The sequence below is a fragment of the Labrus mixtus genome, chromosome 2 (genome assembly GCF_963584025.1).
Source record: "Labrus mixtus chromosome 2, fLabMix1.1, whole genome shotgun sequence".
NCBI classification, from domain to species: Eukaryota; Metazoa; Chordata; class Actinopteri; order Labriformes; family Labridae; genus Labrus; species Labrus mixtus.
This window is the reverse complement of record NC_083613.1, coordinates 8,539,067-8,562,294: the sequence shown is the minus strand read 5'-3', so window position 1 is coordinate 8,562,294 and position 23,228 is coordinate 8,539,067. Positions and strand designations below refer to the sequence as shown.

At 43.3% G+C, this 23,228-nt stretch overlaps 1 protein-coding gene across 1 annotated transcript; it reads right to left on the bottom strand.

The window, feature by feature from the left end:
* Positions 1 to 876: 876 nt before the first annotated feature.
* On the bottom strand, positions 877 to 23,051 carry epn3b (epsin 3b). Its single transcript, XM_061049559.1, has 12 exons — positions 22,724 to 23,051; positions 14,693 to 14,914; positions 14,267 to 14,425; positions 12,221 to 12,304; positions 10,974 to 11,301; positions 8,687 to 8,805; positions 7,592 to 7,678; positions 5,084 to 5,207; positions 4,787 to 4,957; positions 4,582 to 4,677; positions 3,441 to 3,737; positions 877 to 3,082 (listed from the first exon to the last, which is right to left on the bottom strand). Exons 2-12 carry the CDS (start codon positions 14,759 to 14,761, stop codon positions 2,784 to 2,786), a joined length of 1,833 nt encoding a protein of 610 aa, XP_060905542.1. The 5' UTR covers positions 14,762 to 14,914; positions 22,724 to 23,051; the 3' UTR covers positions 877 to 2,783.
* Positions 23,052 to 23,228: the final 177 nt, after the last annotated feature.

Genomic DNA, 23,228 nt, shown 5'->3' with positions numbered 1-23,228 from the left:
TTGTTTAGGTCATTCTTATTACCTGGATTTTCATAACGTCTTGAAAAGTTCACTCTTATATCTCATATGATGTTTTCAAACATACACAAAACTCAAGCTGAAAGTGTGAAAGCAAAAAGCTATATTTTTTTAGAATGTTGACAGTCAGCCTCCTAGTTAAATGTCTGCATAAAGTCGGGGTGAGTCGTGAACGAAGCAGTAAATATTCAGTAAAATTCACAGAGTGCGAGCGGGGCAGGGGGAGATGAAGACGTTTCTGAGACACGACCTGTATGTCACAGGTGTGATTGTCGACTCTTGTTAGCTTTCCAGGTTGTTCTTCTCCACGTGTCAAGACAAGGCGGCTGTGGCCCAGTTGGAAAAGTCGGTCGCCTCTCAACCAGGAGGTCAGAGGTTTGATCCCCAGCTCCTGATATTTCCTCGGGAAAGACACTTAACCCCAAGTTGCTCCCGCTGTTGGCAGGGTATGAATGTGCATGAAAGGGATTAGTTACTACTGATGGACACTTTACAAGCTTAAGTCCATCTACCGTTTACCATTAAGAGTGTGAATATGTACAATCACATGTAGTATTGATTAAAAAAAGGCCCAAAATGGCATCATATCATCAGACTCTGTGGCTCTTCGACCGCCATTACATCATTATTCTGACCCTCCGCCTCGCCTCCTGTCCGACAGGAAAACTCTCTGTTGCTGTTAGGTGCAAATGTGAACAGGCAAGTCAAGGAGATTTCATGGGTGGCCTGTTTTGAAATCTTCTAGACATTTTCAAGAGTGTACATGTGAAGGGGGGGGGGGGGGATATAAGGTGGGTCTTACTCCTGATAAATGAAAAGGATGCATAAATAAAAAATAAACCTCATAAACACTTTGGATTATAATGCAAACACCATTCATTTATTGGTATAATATTTCATAATACTGTATAGGAGTCATTCTGTTAAATACATATGTACTAAGCCTGTGTGTATCTATGGGCAGGCATTTCACATTCAGGTCCAGGTTCAGTGCAGTGATGATCAAAAATCTCTTCATGTCAGATTCTCTTGATCCGATCATAAAAGTAACTGATGTCAGTTTAACACCTGTAAAAATCGGACTTTTGTTCTCGTTCATCTTCCCTTTGCTCCTCCTCCTCCTCGTTTACTCTTCATAAAGTCTTTGATCTCTCTGTTGTCTTCTCGTAGATAAAATAACTTTTCATTCACTCCTCTGTGGGGCCCAATATGATCCAGCCGGGAATGCATTGTGGGTCAGCTGTGGAGACGGGCACGGGGGTCTGATAGGGAACAATCGAGACCAGTGGAGGTGCAGATTGTGACAATAAACTCTTGCTTAGGCTGGTTTAGTCCAGTTTTTAATCCATTCTGGACATTGATCGGGCTCCTTGTCTTGGACAAAACCGAACTCATTCAGTATCAGATGCTTCTGAGCTTGCACGGAAAATAGAAATCAAATAATATAGTGTTCATGTCAAAAGGAAGACCTGAGTCAAGTAGTTCTTGAACAGAGCTAAATGCGTCCTTAAAGCTTTAAAGCACCTGTGAGGAGTTTATAGCTGCGAAACAAACTGAAACTAACATTAAAGCCACTCTATGACCGACAGAAATAAGCAAGCCCGTGAGACTAAAGATCGACTTCTTCTTTTTAGTTATTTTATGATATCTGAATTCACTCCTGCTTAGTTTCAGACAAAGTGAGTTACTGTATAGAGGGCTGCATTGGGATTGCGAGACCCATCGCAAATCTTGCTGGCGGTTTTAACGTTGCTGCGGGTGGGAGTGGGCGGTCAAAATAAATCCCAGCAGGTCCATGATTCAGCTAATGCCAACAATGATGGAATCAACTAATGACAATAAAACGAGCACAACATCAAAGAAAGGAAGGCATGTCTGGCATTTGGACGAATTTCTTAATTTTGAACCGATCAGATATCAGATTTTTTTCTCTCCCTAATATCGATATCGGATCGCTGGAGCGGGAGGGAGTATGATTAAGAAAATGGTCCCCCACAAGGCTCTATTACTGCATGCTGCAGAAAAAAAAGCACTGAAGACTCACAGCTAGTGATACGTTTGACAAAAAAAACACTTTCTCATGTACGTAAAATAAAAGTTCCCCACAGGACCTTTAACCTTTGGACCGTCTCCACTGTTTCACTTGTGCCAAAAAAAAGCTCAAGATACTACTTGACTCATCAGAAACAAAAGAGGGTTTGTTAGAAGGAGTCATCTCAGGTGCTCTGCAGAAGAGAATAGTTTGGATTCTCGGGGGGCGTGGGGTGCATTCATGCTTTTGTCGGTGAAGCAGCAGCGGTAAGGTATCCTGATGGTGGACAATCATCATCTGTGGACTCATCGCTAAAGGAACAGTTCTGTGTGTGGTCGGAGGGTGCTCGGAGTCGTCTCTGCTGATGGGGAAAAGGCATCGAAGGGACCGTTAGGATACACCCTGTTTGTTTGTTGGTGTGTGCATGTTTGTGTCCATGTGCGCCTGAGTGTATATAAAATATATATGTGTGTGAGTGTGTGTGTGAGTGTGTGTGTGTGTGTGTGTGCGTGAGCTAGCTTTGCTTCAAGAGTTCAGGTAATATAGCAGCTGATGTGTCTTCAGACACAAATTCATCCAGTCCAAGTTCGATCCCGCTTCAAGTGTGCACAATGACATCAGAACACAATCCTTAGTCCAGTCCAGGCTCAGTCAAACAAATCTCTTTGTAGTCAGCATAGATTGATCCAAAAAAGAAAGAGTCCATTCTGTCGTCTCAAAAGATGCAGGGGTCTCAGAGGAAAGGGTTGTGGTTGTGTGTGTGCGTCTGGGATTGAGTGCGAGTTGCCGGTCGTGGAGAGAGGGGGAGGAGAGGCTGCGGGAGGTTGGAGGGAATGTCCAGGAGTCCCGCAGGAGGCTGTGTGAAAGATGAGGGCAGGATCGGAGGGTGGTGGTGCAGAGGGAGGGGCAGCGACGGGCTGTAGGAGAGCATGTGGGGGGGCAGAGGGGATGTGGAGTGCGGTCGCATTTGGTTGAGGGTGAGGCGAGGCTGGTCACAGTGGAAGGGGTTGGTGGGAGACGGAGCGCTCAGACCTGGAAAAAGAGAATTTTGAGGGGAGGAATAAATTAGGAAAAATAATAATAATGTTTCTTTAAAGGTATAATATGCAACGTTTCAGAACATTCATGTAGCAAATGTCAAATCTGAACTAATTATATAATTAAGTGACGACTTTCTAAAAAGAAGAGTGAAGTCAAACTCCGTCTGGGTGTGTTGTTCTCAGCTCTGTGTTCACAGTGACAGACAGCTTGTTAATGAGTCACTCAGAAGCTCAAACATGTTTCATATATGTTTTTTTCCCCTCTCCAAACTTTAGCCCTGCCACCACACTCAAAGTTATATATTCTACCTTGAACAGAAGCATGACGTCGTTATTGAGTTGTGGTTTACCTGAGAGGAAGGGGTTGTTGAGCATCTTTGTAGGGGGATTTGAGGTTATCAGAGCGTCTAAGTTGACCAGCGAGGCCCCTGTAGGTCCCAGGAAGGCCTCTGGAGTTCGACACACACGTGTGGGCGGGGCACTGAGGGGCGGTGCTAGCCGGGTCAGGTCGAACATCTCTGGACTGGATGACTCGCGTCCATTCACAAGGGGCTTCACCGGGGTGTCAGACCCAAACGGATCTGGCTTTGAATCTGCTTCGACAAAGGGGTCCGAGTCTGGAGACTTTACCCCAAACAGCTCGTCCTCTGCAAGGAAAAATCAAATCAGTAATAGTTATTGAGATAAAATGGGATGCACACTGCATGGGTGATTGATAAAGTAACACTCTGCAGTAACTACATTTATTTTTCATACAAATTGAGGTTAAAGCTCCTGTGAGGAAAATATGTTTATATTGTTTTTGGCGCCCCCCTGTGGAGAAAGCAGTACCTCTTATCTCTTTAAGGATCTTGTTTTTAATGTTTTAAAAAAATAGTAATGCTGCTTCATTTTACAGTCAAACTAATATTCATTTTGAATCTTTAACATGGAAAATGTGAACAAAGGCAGCTTTCTGTGATGAATTGCCTCATCTCACACCCACATGATCGTAGCAATAATATTTTTTTCCCCTGATGATCTCTTTTTCCTATGAAGGTCATTAAGAGGCACCAGCATTAAAATAATTATGTTTCACTATAAGCTACAAACTCCTCACAGGAGCTTTAATAATAGTTAAGCGGGCCACTAGAAACACTACGGCAAGCAACCAGAGCAGCTTCATGGATCGGGAATTAGAAACCAAAATTTATCGCAGCATTCTTCCAGACACTTGGACCTATTATCTGTTCTGATGACGAGGGGGAAGGAGCAATGTCTGACGTGTAGCGACAGAATCTTACTATCATTAATGAAGTAGCCTGTGACTCACATCATTTAAAGCCCTTTAGTGACCCCTTGTGTTGAATGAGGACACTTATTCATTCAGTTAGTTTCTACATTCATTCATTTATTCTGGTGTGTCCCCCCCCCCACTGAAGTAATCTGCATGCAGGGTACTCCTCATGGATTAAATTAAATATTTCCAAATAATAAGTAATGTTTTATTACCTGTGGGACTCGCAGATTGCGGTGAGGAAACTTGAGGAACCTCGGGGTTAGGCTTCTCGTCTTCCTGTTCAACGAATGGATCGGCTCCGGCACCATCTGCATGTCAAATTTAAAACCGTTGAGTCTTCGGTAGAGTGCTGTTTTTACATTTTTGGACACACATTATGTATATAAATATTGATAAGGGGGGGTTTCCAACTCGTACCCCTGTCGGTTGGGCTGTCCCACGCATGATTGACAGGACTGGAGGAGACGGGTGCTGCTTCCCAGGGGTCTGAGTGTGAGTTTGCACATGGAGCCCACGGATTGGATGCTGTTGAAGACGAGGGAGGGGCTGTCCAAGGGCTACCAATCACAGGAGTGCTGGAGTGGACCGCTTTGAAGAAGAAACACAGCACTCGATGTTAGGTGATAAAAACACAAAAACAGAAAGAATGTGAAACAAAGAGAGAGTTCAGCAGATCTAGCTTCTAACTTGGTGCGTCTATAAAGAGCCACCCACCTACAGAGTCCCAGGGGTCGGAGGTGTCATCACAGGGGGGTTCGGAAGAGTTCCAAGGGTCTCTAGGTGGAGGTTTGGCCTCAGATGAAGAGCCAAATATGTCCACCAGGTCCAGCATGGCTGACTACAAGAGAAAGGAGCAAAAGAACATGGCGAGGCATGAAGTAAAAAGACTGAAGGAAGAAATCCAAGTTGGGAGACGAAGCCACAGAGACAGACACTATTGATATATATTTAGGGGCATGTCAAGACTTTTATAACTGGGGTGGCCCAACTGGGGCAAGGACTTCTGCAGGGGTGGCCTTAAGTTTGATGTGCAAACACACCCACCCACACAAATTAATATCAATTATTGACCCTTTCTGACTTCAAAAATGTATTAAAGCATATTTATTATAACGTTTCTGAAACAAGATAATGGAAGCATAAATATCTTCTTAGACCCCTTGTCCACCTAGTGTTTTTCCAGACAGAAAAGCGCAGGCTGTGCACCTGGGAGTGTTTGCATGAAGCCTTTTGTGCGCTGAGAAGAACTGTCCACGTCCGTCCTGTCTCTATGACAACAGTCTGTTGACAACAGCCGATGTATGACCAACTCCGTTCGGTTACTTTCTACTGCATGTTTTATATTTGAGCATTGAGAGTTTTTTACCCGATCCTATGTACCTGTCTAATGAAACAGATGTGCAAAGTATTCATAAAAAAATACAAGAAACTAAAAGCAACCTTTTGCAAAAAAAAAAAAAAGACAGAAAAGTAGTTTTTTCCACCGGTCCCGACTCAGACAAGGGAAATAGCCAATCATAGTTTAGGATTTTTGTGATGGGTGGCACCTGTGGTGGCCAATCAGATTTCAAGCGGCCACCCTCTAGACACGCCCTTTCATATGTTGACAGTTGTTTTTGCCTTCATGCAACGTATTCACAATAACAATGAATTAGTGGAAAAGAACAAAGAGTATGAAGTGCACAACAATCACACCGTTTGCTCACTGGTCACATCGACCCTGCCTGCTTGTCTGTGGTGAATTCTACTGACTTTTACCTGCTGGTTCTCACATCAGCTCATCTTAACTACAGGTGAACATTTTACAAAGGGGGGACGGCAGGAAACATTTATTTCATTTCGTATAACTTGCTGTATGATTCCAACACAATAACAAAAATTCCAGGTAGAGTTGGGGTGAAAAATTCTGCCGTTTGCCTTCACACATTCAGCGCTCCGTGAAAATTTAAGGGAATAGTTTTTGCATGTGAACATTATCAGTGACAAAAACTATATTTCAATAATTGTATTTTATTATTGTCTTAATCTGTGTCTTGTCTATGTCTTTTAGGTAAGAGGGAGCGTATCACTCCTGTCCTAGCATCCCTTCATTGGCTGCTAATATGCTTCAGAATCGATTTTAAGGTTGCACTGTTTGTTTTTAAAGCCCTGAATGGCTTGGCCCCTGTACATCTCCGACCTCCTTAACCCGTATACTTTATCTAGGCCCCTTAGAGATCATCCAACATGGGCCTCCTGGCTGTCCCCTGTTCACGTCTCAAGCTCAAAGCTGATCCTGCTTTTGCAGTCAACGCCTCTAAACTGTGGAACAGCCTCCCTTATTCCATCAGGTCTGCCTCCTCTGTGGAGTCTCCTGCATCAAAACTTATTTTTATATGTTAGCGTTTTAGTCCCCTGGTTTCAGGTTTTCTTTGTTATAGTTGCTTCTTTGTTCTTGTGGATGTTATGAACTCCTGTACAATGTTTTTGAAGCATTGTACAGCACTCTGCTTGTAAATGTGCTTTATTAATAAATGTGACTTGAGCTGACTTGAATGGATGATGACTGAAACCTTATAATCTTTGTCATGTGGCTGACCTTGTGAAAATGTCCGCATACATCAATCAGAGAACGACTACAAGGCTCTCTGACAGTTTTATTCTAGGACTTATTTTCCATTTTTCTATTGAGCACCTGAAAGCTCCAAGATTACATTGATAAGTAACATAATATAACCAATTACAAGGCAGGGCGACCTTTACATAAGGCCGCCGATGACTCTGATTGGCTCTTTGACAGGCCAATGAGTACAGGAGCTGGTGTGCTACAAGATAAGGAGTATGCTTTCAGGGAAATGTCATGCTGAGCTCAAGGTTAGAGGAGACACAGTCATTATCATTCAGCAGACACGTCTTTCCCCTCTCTCGGCTCTCTGATGTTTCTCTCTCATTCTGCTCATCCACGTCTTTTTTGTGTCCTCCCGGTAACACTGCCCGCACCATAAACTCCACTGCACTCTCTACATGTCTGCCAGCAACCTCCTACAAACATACCCGCCCACCTCTCCATGCAAACACATACTTGTGTAGCATGCCTGCACCCACACACATACTCTGCAGCACACACACACACACACACACACACACACACACACACACACACGCACACACACACACACGCACACACACGCACACGCACACACACACACACACACACACACACACACACATTTTTAAACTCACCTCCTGCGTCTCTGACTGGCTCTCTCTCCTGCTCTCATCCAGGGCCTTCTGTAACAGAGACTCGTCTCCTTGGCGACAGCATTGCTCCTGCAGGGGCAGCATCGTGACATCATCAACATTTTGGCAACAAGCATGAACAAACACACACACATACACACACAAATACGCACACAAACACAATGGACTAAAGTGAAAAGTTTTGGCCAACATGAAGTCGAATCTGGCGGCTTTTGTGCAGAAGTTGAACCCTGACGTAAGAGAGAGAAGAGAGAATGTGTAAAAAGCTGAAGGAGGAGAGCGGACAGCAAAATCGAAACAGTTTGAGAAGTGTACGGAGCAGGTACTAGGTGTTGAACGCCCTCTCTCATTCCAGTTATTTAACCTGGGAAAATGAACATAAGACTGAATGGTTCTCAAAACAAATATGTGTTGGATTATTCTAATCTCAAGCAAAACAGCTCTACCAAGAAAAAGGTAGAGGACAGAGATACCCCAGGTTGAGGATTGGTGTGCTGTTCTGCAAAATATATATCAGTGAAATAAATTATCCAAAAATGTAAAATTATAGAGACCTAAAAGATAAATAAATCTGAACAGTTTGAGATCCAGCAGAGGCCCTGAGAAGAGGAAAGTCGACTGAAGAGAAAAAGTTAGGGAAGAAGTTGTCAGATGGACACAGAGTCAAAACCACACGAGGACACACACTCGAGGGTTAATAAAAGTGAAAGTGAAGGATCATGGTTGAGGTGCGTTTATTTGTGTGTGTCCCCGCTCACGCTCCTTTTGGCGAAAACTTAAAGCAATCTGTAGTTGTGTGTCCTCATCCATCTCTATGGTAACGGAGTGGAAAGGCAAGCTAGAAGAAGGTGGGCGAATGTTCACAATGTTTGTAACAAAATTTTCATTATTGGAATCAAGAGGGAATGAGACGTGTGTGGCTGCGAAACAGCGGAAGAGAGAGAGTGTGTAGTGGGAGGATATGCTGACGTACAAGAGGAGCACATTATCATAATATCAGTGTGTGTGTGTCATAGACTGTGTGTGTGTGTGTGTGTGTGTGTGTGTGTGTGTGTGTGTGTGTGTGTATTGTCCTACCTTCTGACTCTCCTCCCTGCTCATGGCTAAAGCCAGCTGGAGCTGCAGCTCCTCCTCCCCGCTGGTCTGAGGTCGAGCCTGCTCCAGGTCTGAGGCGGCGCGTGGAGACGAGGACGAGGCTGCAGAGGGGAACAAAGTGTCAGATTGACTTGGGTTTGCATTAGCTGGGAGCACAGGACGTGTGGAGCTGATTTGAATATTTCCAGGCCTGCACTGCAGTATTGATAATCTATGTGCTGGATTGTCCAAAGTGCTGGGCTACAGCACAAAATCGCATTTCAGTAGAGATCAGTCGGTGTATTTTTAACGCTCTATCCATTTATGCACAAATTCCCAACACACAAAAAAGGCTGTTGAGGGCTCCACAAAGGTTTGGATTAAAACCGTCCAATCCATATTTTCATCACAACAACATATCAAATGACAATTGTGACAGTGATTATGCCTTGTGTGGATGAAAAGGGAACAATCATCTGGATCTGGAGCTTTTTTTCAGCCCCTTCGGAGCAGTGTAGGAAGTTGAAGCTAATATTTTTACAACCTGGCTCATGCTGTGCTGTTTGAATTCACTCTCATTGCTCTTAATTCTGCCGCAACATGCTGCAGCTGCCTGCAGCCACAAAGCTCTAAAACCTAAGCCGTGATCTGGTTTCATACAAAATCCCCAGGAAGCAGGTTTTTAAAGGACTGAGCGGCATTGACGCATTGACTTCATATTTTTATGGACATTGCATCTCCATCTCTTTTCGTTGTAGAAAAGTGAACGCAAAATACCCCCAGAAGGGTCGCTGACATGTTACGCTAGTGATGCAATTTAGAAACATGACACAAGCAGGAGGGAGCCACGCCCCTTTAGCCAACCAACGCACAAATTTAACTCACAAAACCAAGCTGTCAATCATGATGTTGCATCTGCTCTTTTTCACATTGTTACAATTCACTTAGCAGATGCTTTTATCCAAAGTGATGTACATCAGAGAGTAAGTACAACACTAATCCATTCATACACTGCCACCGAAGCAGTGGGAGCAATGTGGGGTTTAGGTTTCTTGCCCAAGAACACATTGGATATGTTGCTCAGCTGGGGATTGAACCCTCAACCTTCTGGTTGAAAGGCAACGACTCTACCTATTGAGCCACAGCCGCCCCTTTTGTATCAAATAACTAATAAAAACAAAACTAATCAGAAAAATAAACACTTGGACATTAATCATCATAATTATAACCATCCAGCAAAATCCTGGTGCAGCAAATATGTATTTAATGTGTAATTTAACTCGACCCATCACCCATCTGTTAACATGGAGGAGGCAGGGTCTTATGGCCTATATTGCAGCCAGCCAGCAGGGGGAGCTCCAAAAAACATTTTCTTCACTCCCAGGCGGCCGTTTCTCCGTCTATCTAAAAGTAAAATCTATGGATTGACCAGACATTTATTCGCAACATCAACTAATAATTCTTTCCTTCCTCAAGTCTTTGTTTTGACTTAAAGCACAAAGAAGTGTTGAATAGACTCACTGTCGTCCCTCACCACCCTTAAGGTAAAAAAAAACAACCACCCAGCACATCCACAGTTGTCACTTTTGACACAAGTGAAGTTACCACCTGACGTCCCTGACGCCTAGCCACCAACAATGGACTGTGGCATCCCAAAACCACCGCTAGACACCCACCCTCGGACTGTTTCGTCTCAACCACCGCCTGATGTCCAGCCACCATCATCAGAGTCTGTCGTCCCCACAACCATCGCTGTCCTCATTCATGCACGGCCTGCTCTGACCTCTACCCCAGCAGCAATGAAGTGTGGACAACAGGAACGCAAGGAATACAAAGGAGAAATCCTTCCTGCATATTATCCCATATGCTCTTTTGTAAAGTGTCTCCAGATAACACTGGCACAAAATTGTAGCTATACAATTAATGATTGAAGTGGTTGCTTTTTGGCTCTCTGGCTTCAGGGGACAGAGGGATTGGAATTCCACTTTGAAGTGTATGAGAGAAGCAAGACAACTAAATTGGACAATCATCACAAGGGTAAGATTGAAATAGGATTTTATGGTTTTGTTGACTTGGAACTGTCAACAAAAGAGCAGATGAAACAGTCAGGAATGAGGCTCTAAAAGTTGACTCTACACTCTGTGCTCAGCAGCAGACAGCAGTCACAGTTAGAGACAAGCTTGTGAAGATAATGGATTTCTAAGCAGCCAAAGCGATACATTTCCCTCAGGAGGGGATGAAGAAGAAAAACAAGAGTTGCACAGAGTGAACGCTGGTTACAGATACTCACAGTTAAAGGAGGAGGGAGAGCCTCTGGAGCGGCTGAACTCCTCCCCGTACAGCACAGCCATGCTGGGCTGACTGGTTCGCCTGCCTGGGTGGTAAGATGGGGGTATACCTCCATACACCCCCCCGGCCCCACCAACACCCCCACCCCCACCCCCACCCCCACCACTGCCTCCCCCAGCCATTCGCTCCTTGGTCTTTAATGCTTGACTCCTCTCCTGGCGGAGTCGCTCCTCGTCCCGGAGGAGACACACCAGTTGGCGAGCTTTTTCTCTCACATTGGCTCCCTGGTCTCTGCCGTCCCGGTCCACGTATTGGAAGTCACGCAGAGTCTTGAAAAAAAACAAAGATCCCGCATATTTGAGAAACAACATCAACTTTAAGGCAAATTTAAGATATTAAAAAGGATTTGACATCATTTATTTTAAGGTTATTCCGTTAAAACATATTTTATTCATTAGAAAAGCATTTGACCTTAACTTTTATATACAGAATGTCTTCATTGTCCTTTATGGTTCACTTCACTTCACTTTGATTTTCATTTTGTACTAACTACTTGCTCCTTGTCTTTGTGAATTTCCCCTCTGGGGATCAATAAAGTGATGCTTTCTAAAGCCCTTTACACACATGCTCTCCTGAATATTTATATTTGTTTTAGGACAGTCTGCCCCTGAAATCTTCCAGAGTTGCTCTTTCACACATAATGACTTGAATGAAGATTTTTACAATCAGTTTGGGGGGGGGGGGGGGGTCAAGAATTGACGTGAAAAGGATTCTGTGTTAGACAGTGTATTGTGTATGTATTGTATAAACCAAAGAGTGGAAAAGAAAATGCAGAAGAGAAAGGTGTATGACGTAATTTCATTGTGTGCCAAACTGGTCGTCATCAGACAGCCTCACCTGTCGCTCTCTGAATTTATATCATACTACCTGCTCTGTTCACACATCAGCTCATACTGTATGCCTGCAGAACATTTTATAGGGGGATGGCGGAAACAACTCCAGATAAAGTTGGGGTGAAAAATGTGTCCGTTTGCATTCACACAAGCAGCCAGAATATTCAGGACATTTTAAGAAGGACTCTGCATTTATATAAAGGTTTTGACTTTGTAAATAACATGAATTTCTAATTACAATCTTTTTTTTTTTCCAAAGGTACCCAGGAGGAGAAGTGGATGTGAAAAGTGATGATGATCGATGTGAACAAACACATATAAAGCATCAATGTAAGTGCCGTGTCCCCCTCGGTACCTGGATAGTGAATGCGTTTTCTCGGCACTGCTGAGCCACTCTCTCTGATCCCGTCTTCAGCAGGTAATCCAACAGAGTCAGAGCCTAGAGGACAATCCTGATTAACACACTGATACTCCAAAGTTAGCACGTCCTTACATCTGAACATTGTAGTCAAAGAGTAAGGATACAACATAAACATGTTAACACTGCTGTACAGGGAGATGTGCAATGAGATAAACACAGGATGATCACACAACACTTAGTTCAAAATACTCTGTAGAGGACTATACAGTGAGCTCATGGGGGAGATTTAAATATTTTTTGGACATTATTGAGGTCATTTTGAGTACCATTCATGATGTCATGGCTGTTTTCTTTCTTTAATGCTCCTGTGAGGAGTTTTGAGCTGGTTATGGAACAGACTGAGATTGATACTGATGCCTCTGTAAGACCAGCAAATAGTAAACAAGACCATCAGCGAGAAGAGTTTTTCGGGGTTTGTTTGCTTAATGCCTTAAAGTGCTGTTTGTGGGTAGGTGCCAGATGAGGAGATTAACAACACGCCATAGAAACACACTTTTTTTTACATTTTCCACAGCAAGTATTCTCAAGGAGAGATACATTGCATTTTTAAGAGAAAACAGGATGAGGTTTGTCATCATAGCAACACTACTCAAGAAGTGTAGGGCAACATCAGCAAAGAGATTACAGGTACCTCTTTGGCCACAGTGGTCGCCAAATGGAGGAAAGCCAGAAGTTCTCCTCACAAGAGCTTTAAGTAAGTATGTCAAGTTGATGTGTTTAGGACCTTTCACAGAGACAGGTCACAGAGTGCTTTACTTTCAAACAAGTACACAATACAACTAAATAAAAAAGCATAGAACAATAAAAGACAATAACACAAATGAGTATGAGTGATGCATAAAAAGCAAATATCACTGAGATATAAAAGCAGAAAAATAAGACAATAGAAGAAGACAGGAGTGGTGCAGTTATGCAGATAAGTTCACCAAATGCTCAAAGGTCTGAAAATAAACGTTTTTGGCTGCTCCATGAAGGTATTACAGGAATCTAAGGGCTGCAAAGACAATGGGGGGAGCATTCCAGAGACTAAGAGCGACGGCTTGGAAACAAGCAGCAAGCTCCGGTGTTGAAAAATGAAGCCAATGCAGAAGTGCATAATCCTGCAGCGTCAGCTTGAGGCTGGCACCGTACACATCACAGCCAAAAATGTGCGTTTTTACAGCAGAAATGAATGTGTTTACAGCCTGGTACAAAATATGATATAGGTCTGATTAGTTATTGTCCTCATGGACACAAACTGTAGGGGGGCTTTCTGTATAATGCTTCTGTTTTGATCTGTTTTGTAAGTGTATGTGTTAGTCAGGGTGCAATGACATGGTTGGTCAGGAGGATTTTAGCGTGGCAGCTGCTGCTAATCAGCCTCCAGAGCCCCCTGCAGTAACAGATGGCTGACGTCACTCAAGCTTCATCCATTAACATTTACAGTCTATGGTTGGAAAGTATGGTCACCTCGTGTTTTAAAGCGGGTATGGGGAACGACTATCAATTATTACGACGTGATGAGGTATACAGAGGTAACCGTGCTCAGACCCGACTGGGCCTAGTGTGAGTGCGCCCTCAGTCTTAAATGATGAAACATCACAACTTTCGAGTCCTAACTTCACAATAAACTAGAAAGGTACGCCCTCCCTCACCTGCTTATCGTCTGTATGTGGTCAAAATGGAGCTCTGTCTGAGAGTGCAGCTCTATGCAGCAGAGCTAAGGTGCAGATAGCGCAACCTCACAATCAAATGAGCAAACCGCTCAGAACAGAACTACTTTATGGGTGTGTTTGCACTTGACTATCATAAGTGCAATTTGCACTTTTTAGAATTGGACCTAATGACTTGAGCAGATAGCGGGGACAAATGATGCGCAGTTCATGGAGCTATTAGCGGCCACAATCCTATCTCAGTGAATTCCCCTGAGAGCAAACAAGCAGATCGGAGGAGGAATAAGGATTGAATGGTAACAGGAACTTGTGTCCTTCATGAGGTCACCTTGTAGACGTGTCTCCAGTTCTTGCCGCTGTCGTTGAGGCGTTTCCACACCATGCCCATGACCTCTGCAAACGCCACCACGTTGAAGGTCAAGTCAGCGATCTCTGACATGAGCGACGACGACGGGCCCCATGGGTCGTTCGAGGTGGCCTCACGGACCTACACATCACCATCAGAGAAACAAGAAACACTTCTTCTCATATTTACCTTGCATGTGTATCACGTTCTCATTCATACAAAACGGTATCATAAACATTCAGATTATTTATGACAAGAAGCAGGAACAAAGGGACAGATATTATTGGATAGTTTTCTTCTGTTGTGTTTGAGTAGGTATGACTTGTTATCAAGTTAACCCTTCATCCAGGTCGGCCACGTGAAAGCTACTTGCGCACCAACAACACTTGAAGAGAGCACTGACAATACCTTGATCTCCGCCTCTGAATAATTGTGCACAATATTCTTCACCTGCCGGCGTAGGGCTGAGGTTGTCATGGTGACAGATGACAGAGGTTTTGGAAGAAAAGGAAAGGCAAACAATCACTCGACAGGTGAAGAGAGGCGTTGAGAGGACGACTGGAGGAGGGGAGGAGAGGACAGGAGCTGTTGCTATAGCAATGGATGCTCCTCTTCACTTTCAGGACGCCCCTGGAAGAAAGAGATAAACACAAAATAATATTAAAAAATAGTAATCACTCTGTCATTTCTGATTTTTCAATGGTTTCATGGTTTATCTTTTGAAGCCTAGTGCACCACAGCCTTGATGGGACATTCAAGCCTCTAATTGCAGAACTACAAATCCCAGGATTTTTTTTTACGTTTTATGCCTTTATTGGATAGGACGGCGGATAGAGTTGGAAATCCGGGAAAGGAGCCACAGGTCGGATTCGAACCTGGGCCGCCCGCTTGACTACAGCCTCCATACATGGGGCGCCGGCACTAACCTGCCCCACCAGCGCCCCGAAATCCCAGGATTCTTATGGCCTGTTGCACCCGCTATGGCTAAGTTCTGTCTTAAGTTTGGGTGGACAGTCCACACTAAACCCTATGTGTAAACTATAGTTTGTTAAGTTGTGTCAGTGTTAGGTTGCACCACAGAGATGTAAGGTTCGTCTTAACTAGTAGAGCGTAACGTCCAAACTGGTCAAAATATTTTCACAGATGATGTTGATGTTTTAATTTCATGTGACCAATCAGAGAAAAGCATTTAGTGTTTGGTGCAGTGCTGCCTCTCGGGCCTAATAGTCTCTGAACAGTAACACAAACAACGCTGAAAATGTACGTCAAATATGACAAAGCACAATGATCAGCTGATGTCTGAAGCCTACTCACTGAATCTACACTTTATGTGAAACAGCAACCGTGACATTGAGTGGTGTAACTGTAATCTCTGCTTCTCCTCATCCTCCAAGCTGTCCCGCCTTTCAAAAAGATTTACCATGACTACCTTATTTTTTTACAGAGGACTTTACACCTACTAGGAGCTAGCTGTAAGATTTAAGATGCAACTTGTGCCTACGTTTGAAGTCTCTCAGATGGTGCTACACCTTCAAGGTCCAATATGATAGATAGATATCTGCTGAATGACATTATAATGACCTTACGATTCCGGTCCGGCATGGTCTGTATTTGTTTTGATCAGAGAAAGGTAGGCGGTTTTAAGGCACCCCCACACAGATGTTTTCGACCAGTTGCCACGGCAAACCTACAGGTGTTGCAGAGAGGGTAGTGGGCAAGTGAACTGGTTCAGATATTACTGATTCTGCCCGACCTAAAACACCTCAGCCTTTTTTTATGCTCCATGACCAGACATGTGGTACAATGAGGATAAATACTGGGGATGCTTTTCTCCATTTAAATGGAATGAGGGTAGAACGCAGACAGGTTTCAAGGTTCCCCACGAGTGCTTCTGCTCTCGGGAGGAGGGGACGGCAGCTATCTTCAATGTTTTGAATTTGGACTGCAATACCCATTTTAAACACTTTGGGTAGATTTTGCCTTCGAACTTTGACAATTTGTGGACAAACCAAAGTCAATAGGGCTGCATGGCTGTCATGATGTTTAAAAGAACGAGTGAAAGTAAAGGCTGTACTTCTTTAACATATGATTAAGACCAATCACAGTCCTTAAAGGAGTGGTTTATAATTGATACCCACTCAGGAAGTAGGTCAAACAAAAGCTCCGGCACTCAGGTGTCTGATGAAGCTTCTTGGTGGCTTCATTTATTTAGGCCAACACACACACACACATGCAGCTGTATGTGCACACACACACACACACACACACACACACACCCACACAACCCATTTTCTCTCCCAAATTCATATCACAGAGAGAACACCAGGGAATTGATCATTAAGGGTTTCTGTGATGCTTCTCCCTCTGCCTGAGACTAAACCGTCGCTGACACAGATGGTACTTAACCCACATAACCGAAGCTGTGGTTTCTTCTCCAAACCAAACCAAACCTCTTCTCATCAGCCATCGACTCACTCAACCGGCTAACTTTCAAAGATATAGAACTTTTCAGACATCCTTCTGGTTCAGTTTTGTCTGTAAGCCTCACGGTCTTTTGGAACTTGTTTCTGTGTTTCTGATCTGTTTCTGGACCAACGTCCACCAGACCTTCCAAAAACAAGCTGTATGGGTTGAATACAATGATGACGAGGAGAATATAGACCTAATCCTGATTTTGAAGTGATGTCATGTGCAGTTACGTCACACATGCATTTTTTTTAAAATTTAGGCCACATTTAGCTCATAAGAAGTTGCCATAAAAAGAGCTTCCTTCCACCACTGCTGTACCTTTGCTGCACTTTGTTCTTTTTCAACACATCTTGCAGGTCAACAAGAATTGAACGAGACAGTTTCAGTCTGAGAGACTGGTTACAAGATACAAGACAAGTAAATAGACAACAGCGTGGACCCAGAAAGACAGAAAGAATTGGGATCAGGTGCATAATGTGGACATGTGGACACATCAAAGTTTGACTGAACTGTTTGACTTAAGAAGTCTTCAATCACTGACAGAGTTTTGGATTATTATAACCTTTTACTGTGTGCATGTGACTAAAACAGACTGCAGCTGCTAATGTTATGACAGTTTATCACATTATAAATTATTATGCATATTTATGGGTTGCATACTTTTTTTAAAAATCACTCCCCGTGTCACCGTTTACTGATTTTTAACATCTCATGATGCTGTCACATTGAGACGAGTCACAGGATGCCTCATCCTGCAGGAAAGCAAACATCAGCAGAAGCCCAGAGGAACTGAGACGCACACAGCAGGAACGATCACACACAAAACGATGCTGGAGACGCGTGTATGCATGTGCAAGACAGACACCGAGAGACAGAGAGCGGAAGAGAGGCAGAGAGAGAGAGAGAGAGAGAGAGCGAGAGAGAGAGGGGAAGAGAGGCTGAGAGAGAGAAAGAGAGAGACAATGAAGGGCACAAAGACGAGAGTGCAGCTCAGCAACTTCAAACATGTATCACCTTTCTGCAAAATCATCAGCAGCCTTTGGTTCAGGGTACATACAGTAGAGACACACACACACACACACACACACACACACACACACACACAGATGCTCGCAATAACATACAAAGGTTATTAAAGGTTGGTGCTGTCTGCTGTATGAGGTGTTGCAAACTAGCGTTCTTTTGAATCTGACACTCATAGTTACAAAGTGAAGTGACCTCAGTGCAGAAAAAAAAGAGAGGATTAAGAGAATCCTATGAGGAAGAATCAGATGAATGATTGTGCGAGAAAAAAAAGCGATGTTGTTATTTCATCATCAAAAGACATTCACCTGGGTCAGAAACTGTTTTTTTTTCTTGTTCTGCATTATTGTCTGATCTTTATGTTGAGCGATGGATGGATGGATAGAACTTTATCAGACGATGTCTGAAATGTGTCTCCCAGTCGCTCCATTTGCAACATAAAAATTAAAGACACGATACACTGAAACACTTGACACAACATTCAAACAGCAAACAGATATTCAGAGGTCTTTAATGTGCTTTGATCTGGGATTCAGCTCTATGTGTAAATTGAGGATTGACTGATGTATAAAAGAGACTTCAGTCTAGAGTTGGGAAATTAATCAGGTGTCAATTTCCATGATGATTTTATCTTCCCACAATAAAAACAAGATCATGGAGATTAAATCATTACTGTGCTGAATGCTGTGTGGCGCTCCTTTTGTCATGTGTGTTCAAAGTGTTTGTTGTACATCACTACCTCAATTACTTATCATAATGTTATTATATTTATCTATATTTTTCACTTCTTCATTTTCATTTATTGATTGTTTTTAAGAGTGTTAAAGTTCAATAGACACAAGTGATGCAGATGTTGTAAAAATCAAAGAGTAATCGTGTTTAATAATTGTGAACTCGATATAAATCAAAACAATCATGATATTTGGAGCACCTAGTGGTTATTGCGCGCGCCCCATTAAAGGAGGCCGAAGTCCTCCTGGGGGCGGTCCAGGTTTTAATCTGACCTATGGCTCCTTTCCCGCAAGCTGTTCCCCACACTCTCTCTCCTATTCTGACTCCACTTTCCTGTCTCTCTAATTTAAAAAAAGGCCCAAAAATAAACCTATTAAAAAACAGATTGTGATTATGATTTTTTGCCGTTATCAAGCTACTTCAGTCTGACATTATTTAAACCAGGGACCCTGTATCTCAGGTTTGATGGTAATATTTCAAATTCACTGTTCAGAGCGTGATAGGGTCAGAGACAATGACCAGACTAAACATGTTTTTATTTAAGGCTGAGTCTCTGGAGTGGTTGGCCTACAATCTTTGAAGGAGATTTTTTTTATTGGTGGAGCAGTTTGGACTTTAAAGTAGTGGACATAACATGCAACATGTGGGGTTACAGTACTGAGGGACACTGAAGTCACAGAAGTAAAAAACAAGACAAGAATTTGTCTGTTTGCAATAAAAGATCTCAGCCAGCGGAGGTAATAAATTCTCTGTTATGTATATTCTATGTGGTCTTTCCAGGACTAGACGGTCGATCATTACACCCAAATAATTAGAAGATGACACTTTCTGGAGTTTTTCATTATGAATAAAAATAGGGGCTTTGTGAGCATCAGATGGTGAACCAAAAACATTCTTCTCTGCTTTCTTTGTGTTAATCCCTGGAGCGTTATTATCACTCCACTCAACCACTTTGTTGACGGCATGTTGGTGCAGCTCAGAGCATGTGCAGCTGGCTCCTGCACAACATATGGTCACTTTGGACAGTGGAGAAAGAAGCCTTCACATCATCTAAGTATAATCAATCCAGAACTTTAATACCCCAATCAAAATACCCTAAACATCTCAAACCAACATAAGAACATTTCTAAATATAATGAGGTAAAATATTTTTGTATGAATAACAGCCCATGTCAGTGATCATCAGTGCTGCACTGAGTCTGAGCTGTGAATGTTTGTGTAAAGCTGGCTGCACACTAGGCGATTTTCAAATCTTAACCGATTTTTAAAATGTGGGAGACCACAGACAAAAGGACAGTCCTCCAAACGCACACACTGGACGACTCGGCCAGACCAGGAGACAGTATGGAGTAACGATTTCAAGGACACGAGATCCCACAGAAACTCGCCTGATCAAACGTGACTTAAAAAGCAATATTGAGGACGATCGACATGGTCGGCTGGCTCTCTTGCTGTGTGTTCTGTTTTGCAGCGAAAAATAGAAAACGACAAAAACAATACAGATGAATTCCTGGATGAGAAGAAGGGATTATGTGTGGCTTTATACAACTTGCAGCGCGAGCTTAGGGGGAGTTTTCAGAGAATGCAAAATCTGATTGGTGACGCAAGTCAGCTTGGTCTCATTGGCTGCTTCAGGTGTTCTGTCGGAGGTGGTACAGTCTTTCAGTAATTTCAAAAATGAAACTAATGAGTCAGCTAATTTTTATATGAGTAGCATACAGGGTATTTTTGAAAATTAACTGGGCATATACGTGCATCACCGCTTGACCCTCTGGAGAGTGATAATGTTTGTTTTGATCCATATAGCGCCCTCTGCTGGTGAAAGAGAACAGCTAGTGTAATACAATGAAACTCAAATGCAATGCTTTTTGACTGGTGAATAAATCGAGTGATATCTGCACATATCTTCGATAAAATTAGCAGACACTGATAGTCACTGGATAAGTAATATCGGCCGATATTATCGGCTGGCCGGTCAATCAGTCGGGCTCCAGTATATTTAAGGTTCTATATTATTCAACTTCCTCCCAAAGCAAATGAATTTCATTTTAAATAATGTTGTGCTACTTTTTTATATTTTGTCAATTATTATTTTCCCCAAAAGGAAACAACTTCTCACCATATGAGGAAAATTATCGATCTAATAATTCAACATAATGTTTAAAGTAGTATATACTGTATATCAATATTAAGTGACTTTAGCCAGTTTGGAAATTGTCATTTGCAATTCATGGACAGTAGAAAAACAAATGTATCTGCTCTATGTCTTCCCCCCAAAACAAAATCTACATAACTAATCAATCTCACACGAGAGGGAGTGATGTTGTAGCCTATATGAATAAACACTGCTGGAAGTCAACGTGGCCTCGTGCTGAAGATAATCACAGCAGTGTCAATATTTAGTTCAACATCTCGGATAGGAGTGTGATGTTGCTGTTTTACGACAGTTCTCCAACCAGTGTAGAAGAAAACAGTCAAAACAACAGATTATGATTTATTTGCTCTTCCATTTAAACTGGTTCCACATCTTAACTAAAATTGACTTGTTGCCAAGCAACCCAAACATTCTCCTGCACTCTTGCTACTGTGTTTGTGTCCATGGTTACCACAGACCTGCTACTGTATGGAGCATTTATTTGTTTTATCACACAGCAAGTTCATTAAGAGTCTGATTTTTTGTGATTTAGAGGTAAAATAGAAAAAACCTTCGCAGATCCACTTCACAAGACAGCAGAGCAATGTGTCCATGAAAAACTTAAAGATAAAGTCCTGCACACTGTCCAACTTGCAAACAAACATTTATTGGCAACGTTTCAGTACTAGGCCTTCATCAGGTACAAAAAAAGAGAAAACAATGTAGAGGTACCAGCTGGATTATTCAGGACAAACAGTCTGTAGTGTTAATTATCAGAGATACACTTTGTGAACAGTCCCAGTGATGTTGTTATGAAATGCCTCCTGTCCAATCAGAATCCTCGGTCAGGACTGGCTGTCCATATGGTTGTTTTTTGGTAGCAGGGGTTTTGTTGTAAATGTCCAACTGAAAGATTAGGAATAGGAATAGATTATTGCTGGGTCAAATATTTCTAAAGATTTTGCCTCTATCTCGACAGGACGGTGGACTTGAACCCAGGCCACCCGCTTAGAGGACTACAGCCTTCGTACATTGGGGGGCAACCTAACCACTAGGCCATCAGCATCCTTCTTTTCCATCATCCTCTTCCAACTGTTCTGCCAAGAATCCATCCAGTCCAGGATCCCATGATGAACTCTGACATTCAATCCAGTGAAATAATTGAACATGCCATAGGCTTACTAAAGATAGTTGAGAATAGCCTGTAAGTTGCTTGAGTGCATAGTGGGTATGACATTTGTCGCAAACCCACAAAAAAATTGTGTGTTCTTAAACCAGAGGAGTAAAATCCCCCCCAAAGATATTTGTGAAACACTGTAGGCTCCAGCTCAGTTTAGCATGAGTGTATTTGATGAAATGTCAAGCGCATGTTGGTGAGGAAGTCATCCGGGGACACACTGCTCTGTAAATAATGCAACATCTCTGTGGACACAATGAGAGCACCCAGCGTGCTTTTAGTGGGATATGGACACACTTTCTGATTCACAGCTACAAGCTCTAAGTGACTCATCTGGTTGTGGTGACTTTAATTCATTGTGGGCCACATGAGGCCACTATAAATCACCTCATGAAATCATCGCCTCGAGTCGTGATGTTCAAGCTTAACGTGGAAGTGAATTTTGGCCTGAACCTTAATCCCACCGACTTGTGAGTAAAGGAGATAGAATAGCCCAACACGGCCCGCTCGCATGCGTCAAATTCCTCAAACCTTGGGAATCTACGTCACTCCGTCGTCCACGTTTATGGTTGCGCATGCGTGCACAGGCAGCAGGTGTACACTGTGTATGTCAGGTGACGATAGAGTGGAGGAGGGCGCCCGTGGTGGGTCTGCATTATGCATAACATTACTCAACCTCCCTACACATTCACACACGCACACACACACACACACACACACACACACACACACACATGCGGCGTATTCCTTGTGCGGTTACCATGTGTAGATCCTGTACGTACACGGTGCTGCCAAACACTTCGATTCTACTTTGTAGTTGATATTCATATCTGCATATAAGGACAATTATTGCCGCCAAAACGCCAAAGAAACCTCCAGGTCATTTCAGCAGCATGCAGCTTACCTTGGCCATCGCTCATCTCCCGCCTCGTTCACTCAGCATCCTCGCCTCTCTGCCTCCTCCTCTCCAAGTCCCTTTAAAATGCACTCCTCTGGGATCCACGAACCAGGGCGACCACAATTATCCCCTCGCGCGCCTATACCCGGCTCACGTCAGAGAGGAGCCGTGAAGCGCGTTTTTTTTTCTTCTTTTTTTTGGAAAAGCCTTTAATGTGGATGTCAGCGCCTAAAGCCCAGCCTACTGCTGATGCTGCGAGCCGCTCCGGCAGGCAGTCAGCGGTAAAATCCGCATAGGACAAGGATAAGCCACAGCACACGACTCACTCACTCACTCCCTCCCTCCCTCCCTCCGACCCTCTCACACGCATACGGCACCGGCAGTCCACGCACAGCACAGCACACAGCATCACAACGGGGTGCGTAAAAGGGAGGCTGGGACCGGGTGCGCGTCGTTTGCCGAGTCAGCGGTACAGTGAGTGAGAGTGTGACTGAGACAGAATTTGATTCAA

Excerpts from the sequence above, each read along its gene's own strand:
- epn3b (XM_061049559.1), bottom strand. The coding sequence starts at position 14,761 with ATGACAACCTCAGCCCTACGCCGGCAGGTGAAGAATATTGTGCACAAT. Across the intron at positions 5,208-7,591 it reads GCCAGTCAGAGACGCAGGAG|TCAGCCATGCTGGACCTGGT; the intron begins GTGAGTTTAAAA and ends TTTCTCTTGTAG. Across the intron at positions 4,958-5,083 it reads CGACCCCTGGGACTCTGTAG|CGGTCCACTCCAGCACTCCT; the intron begins GTGGGTGGCTCT and ends TCTTCTTCAAAG.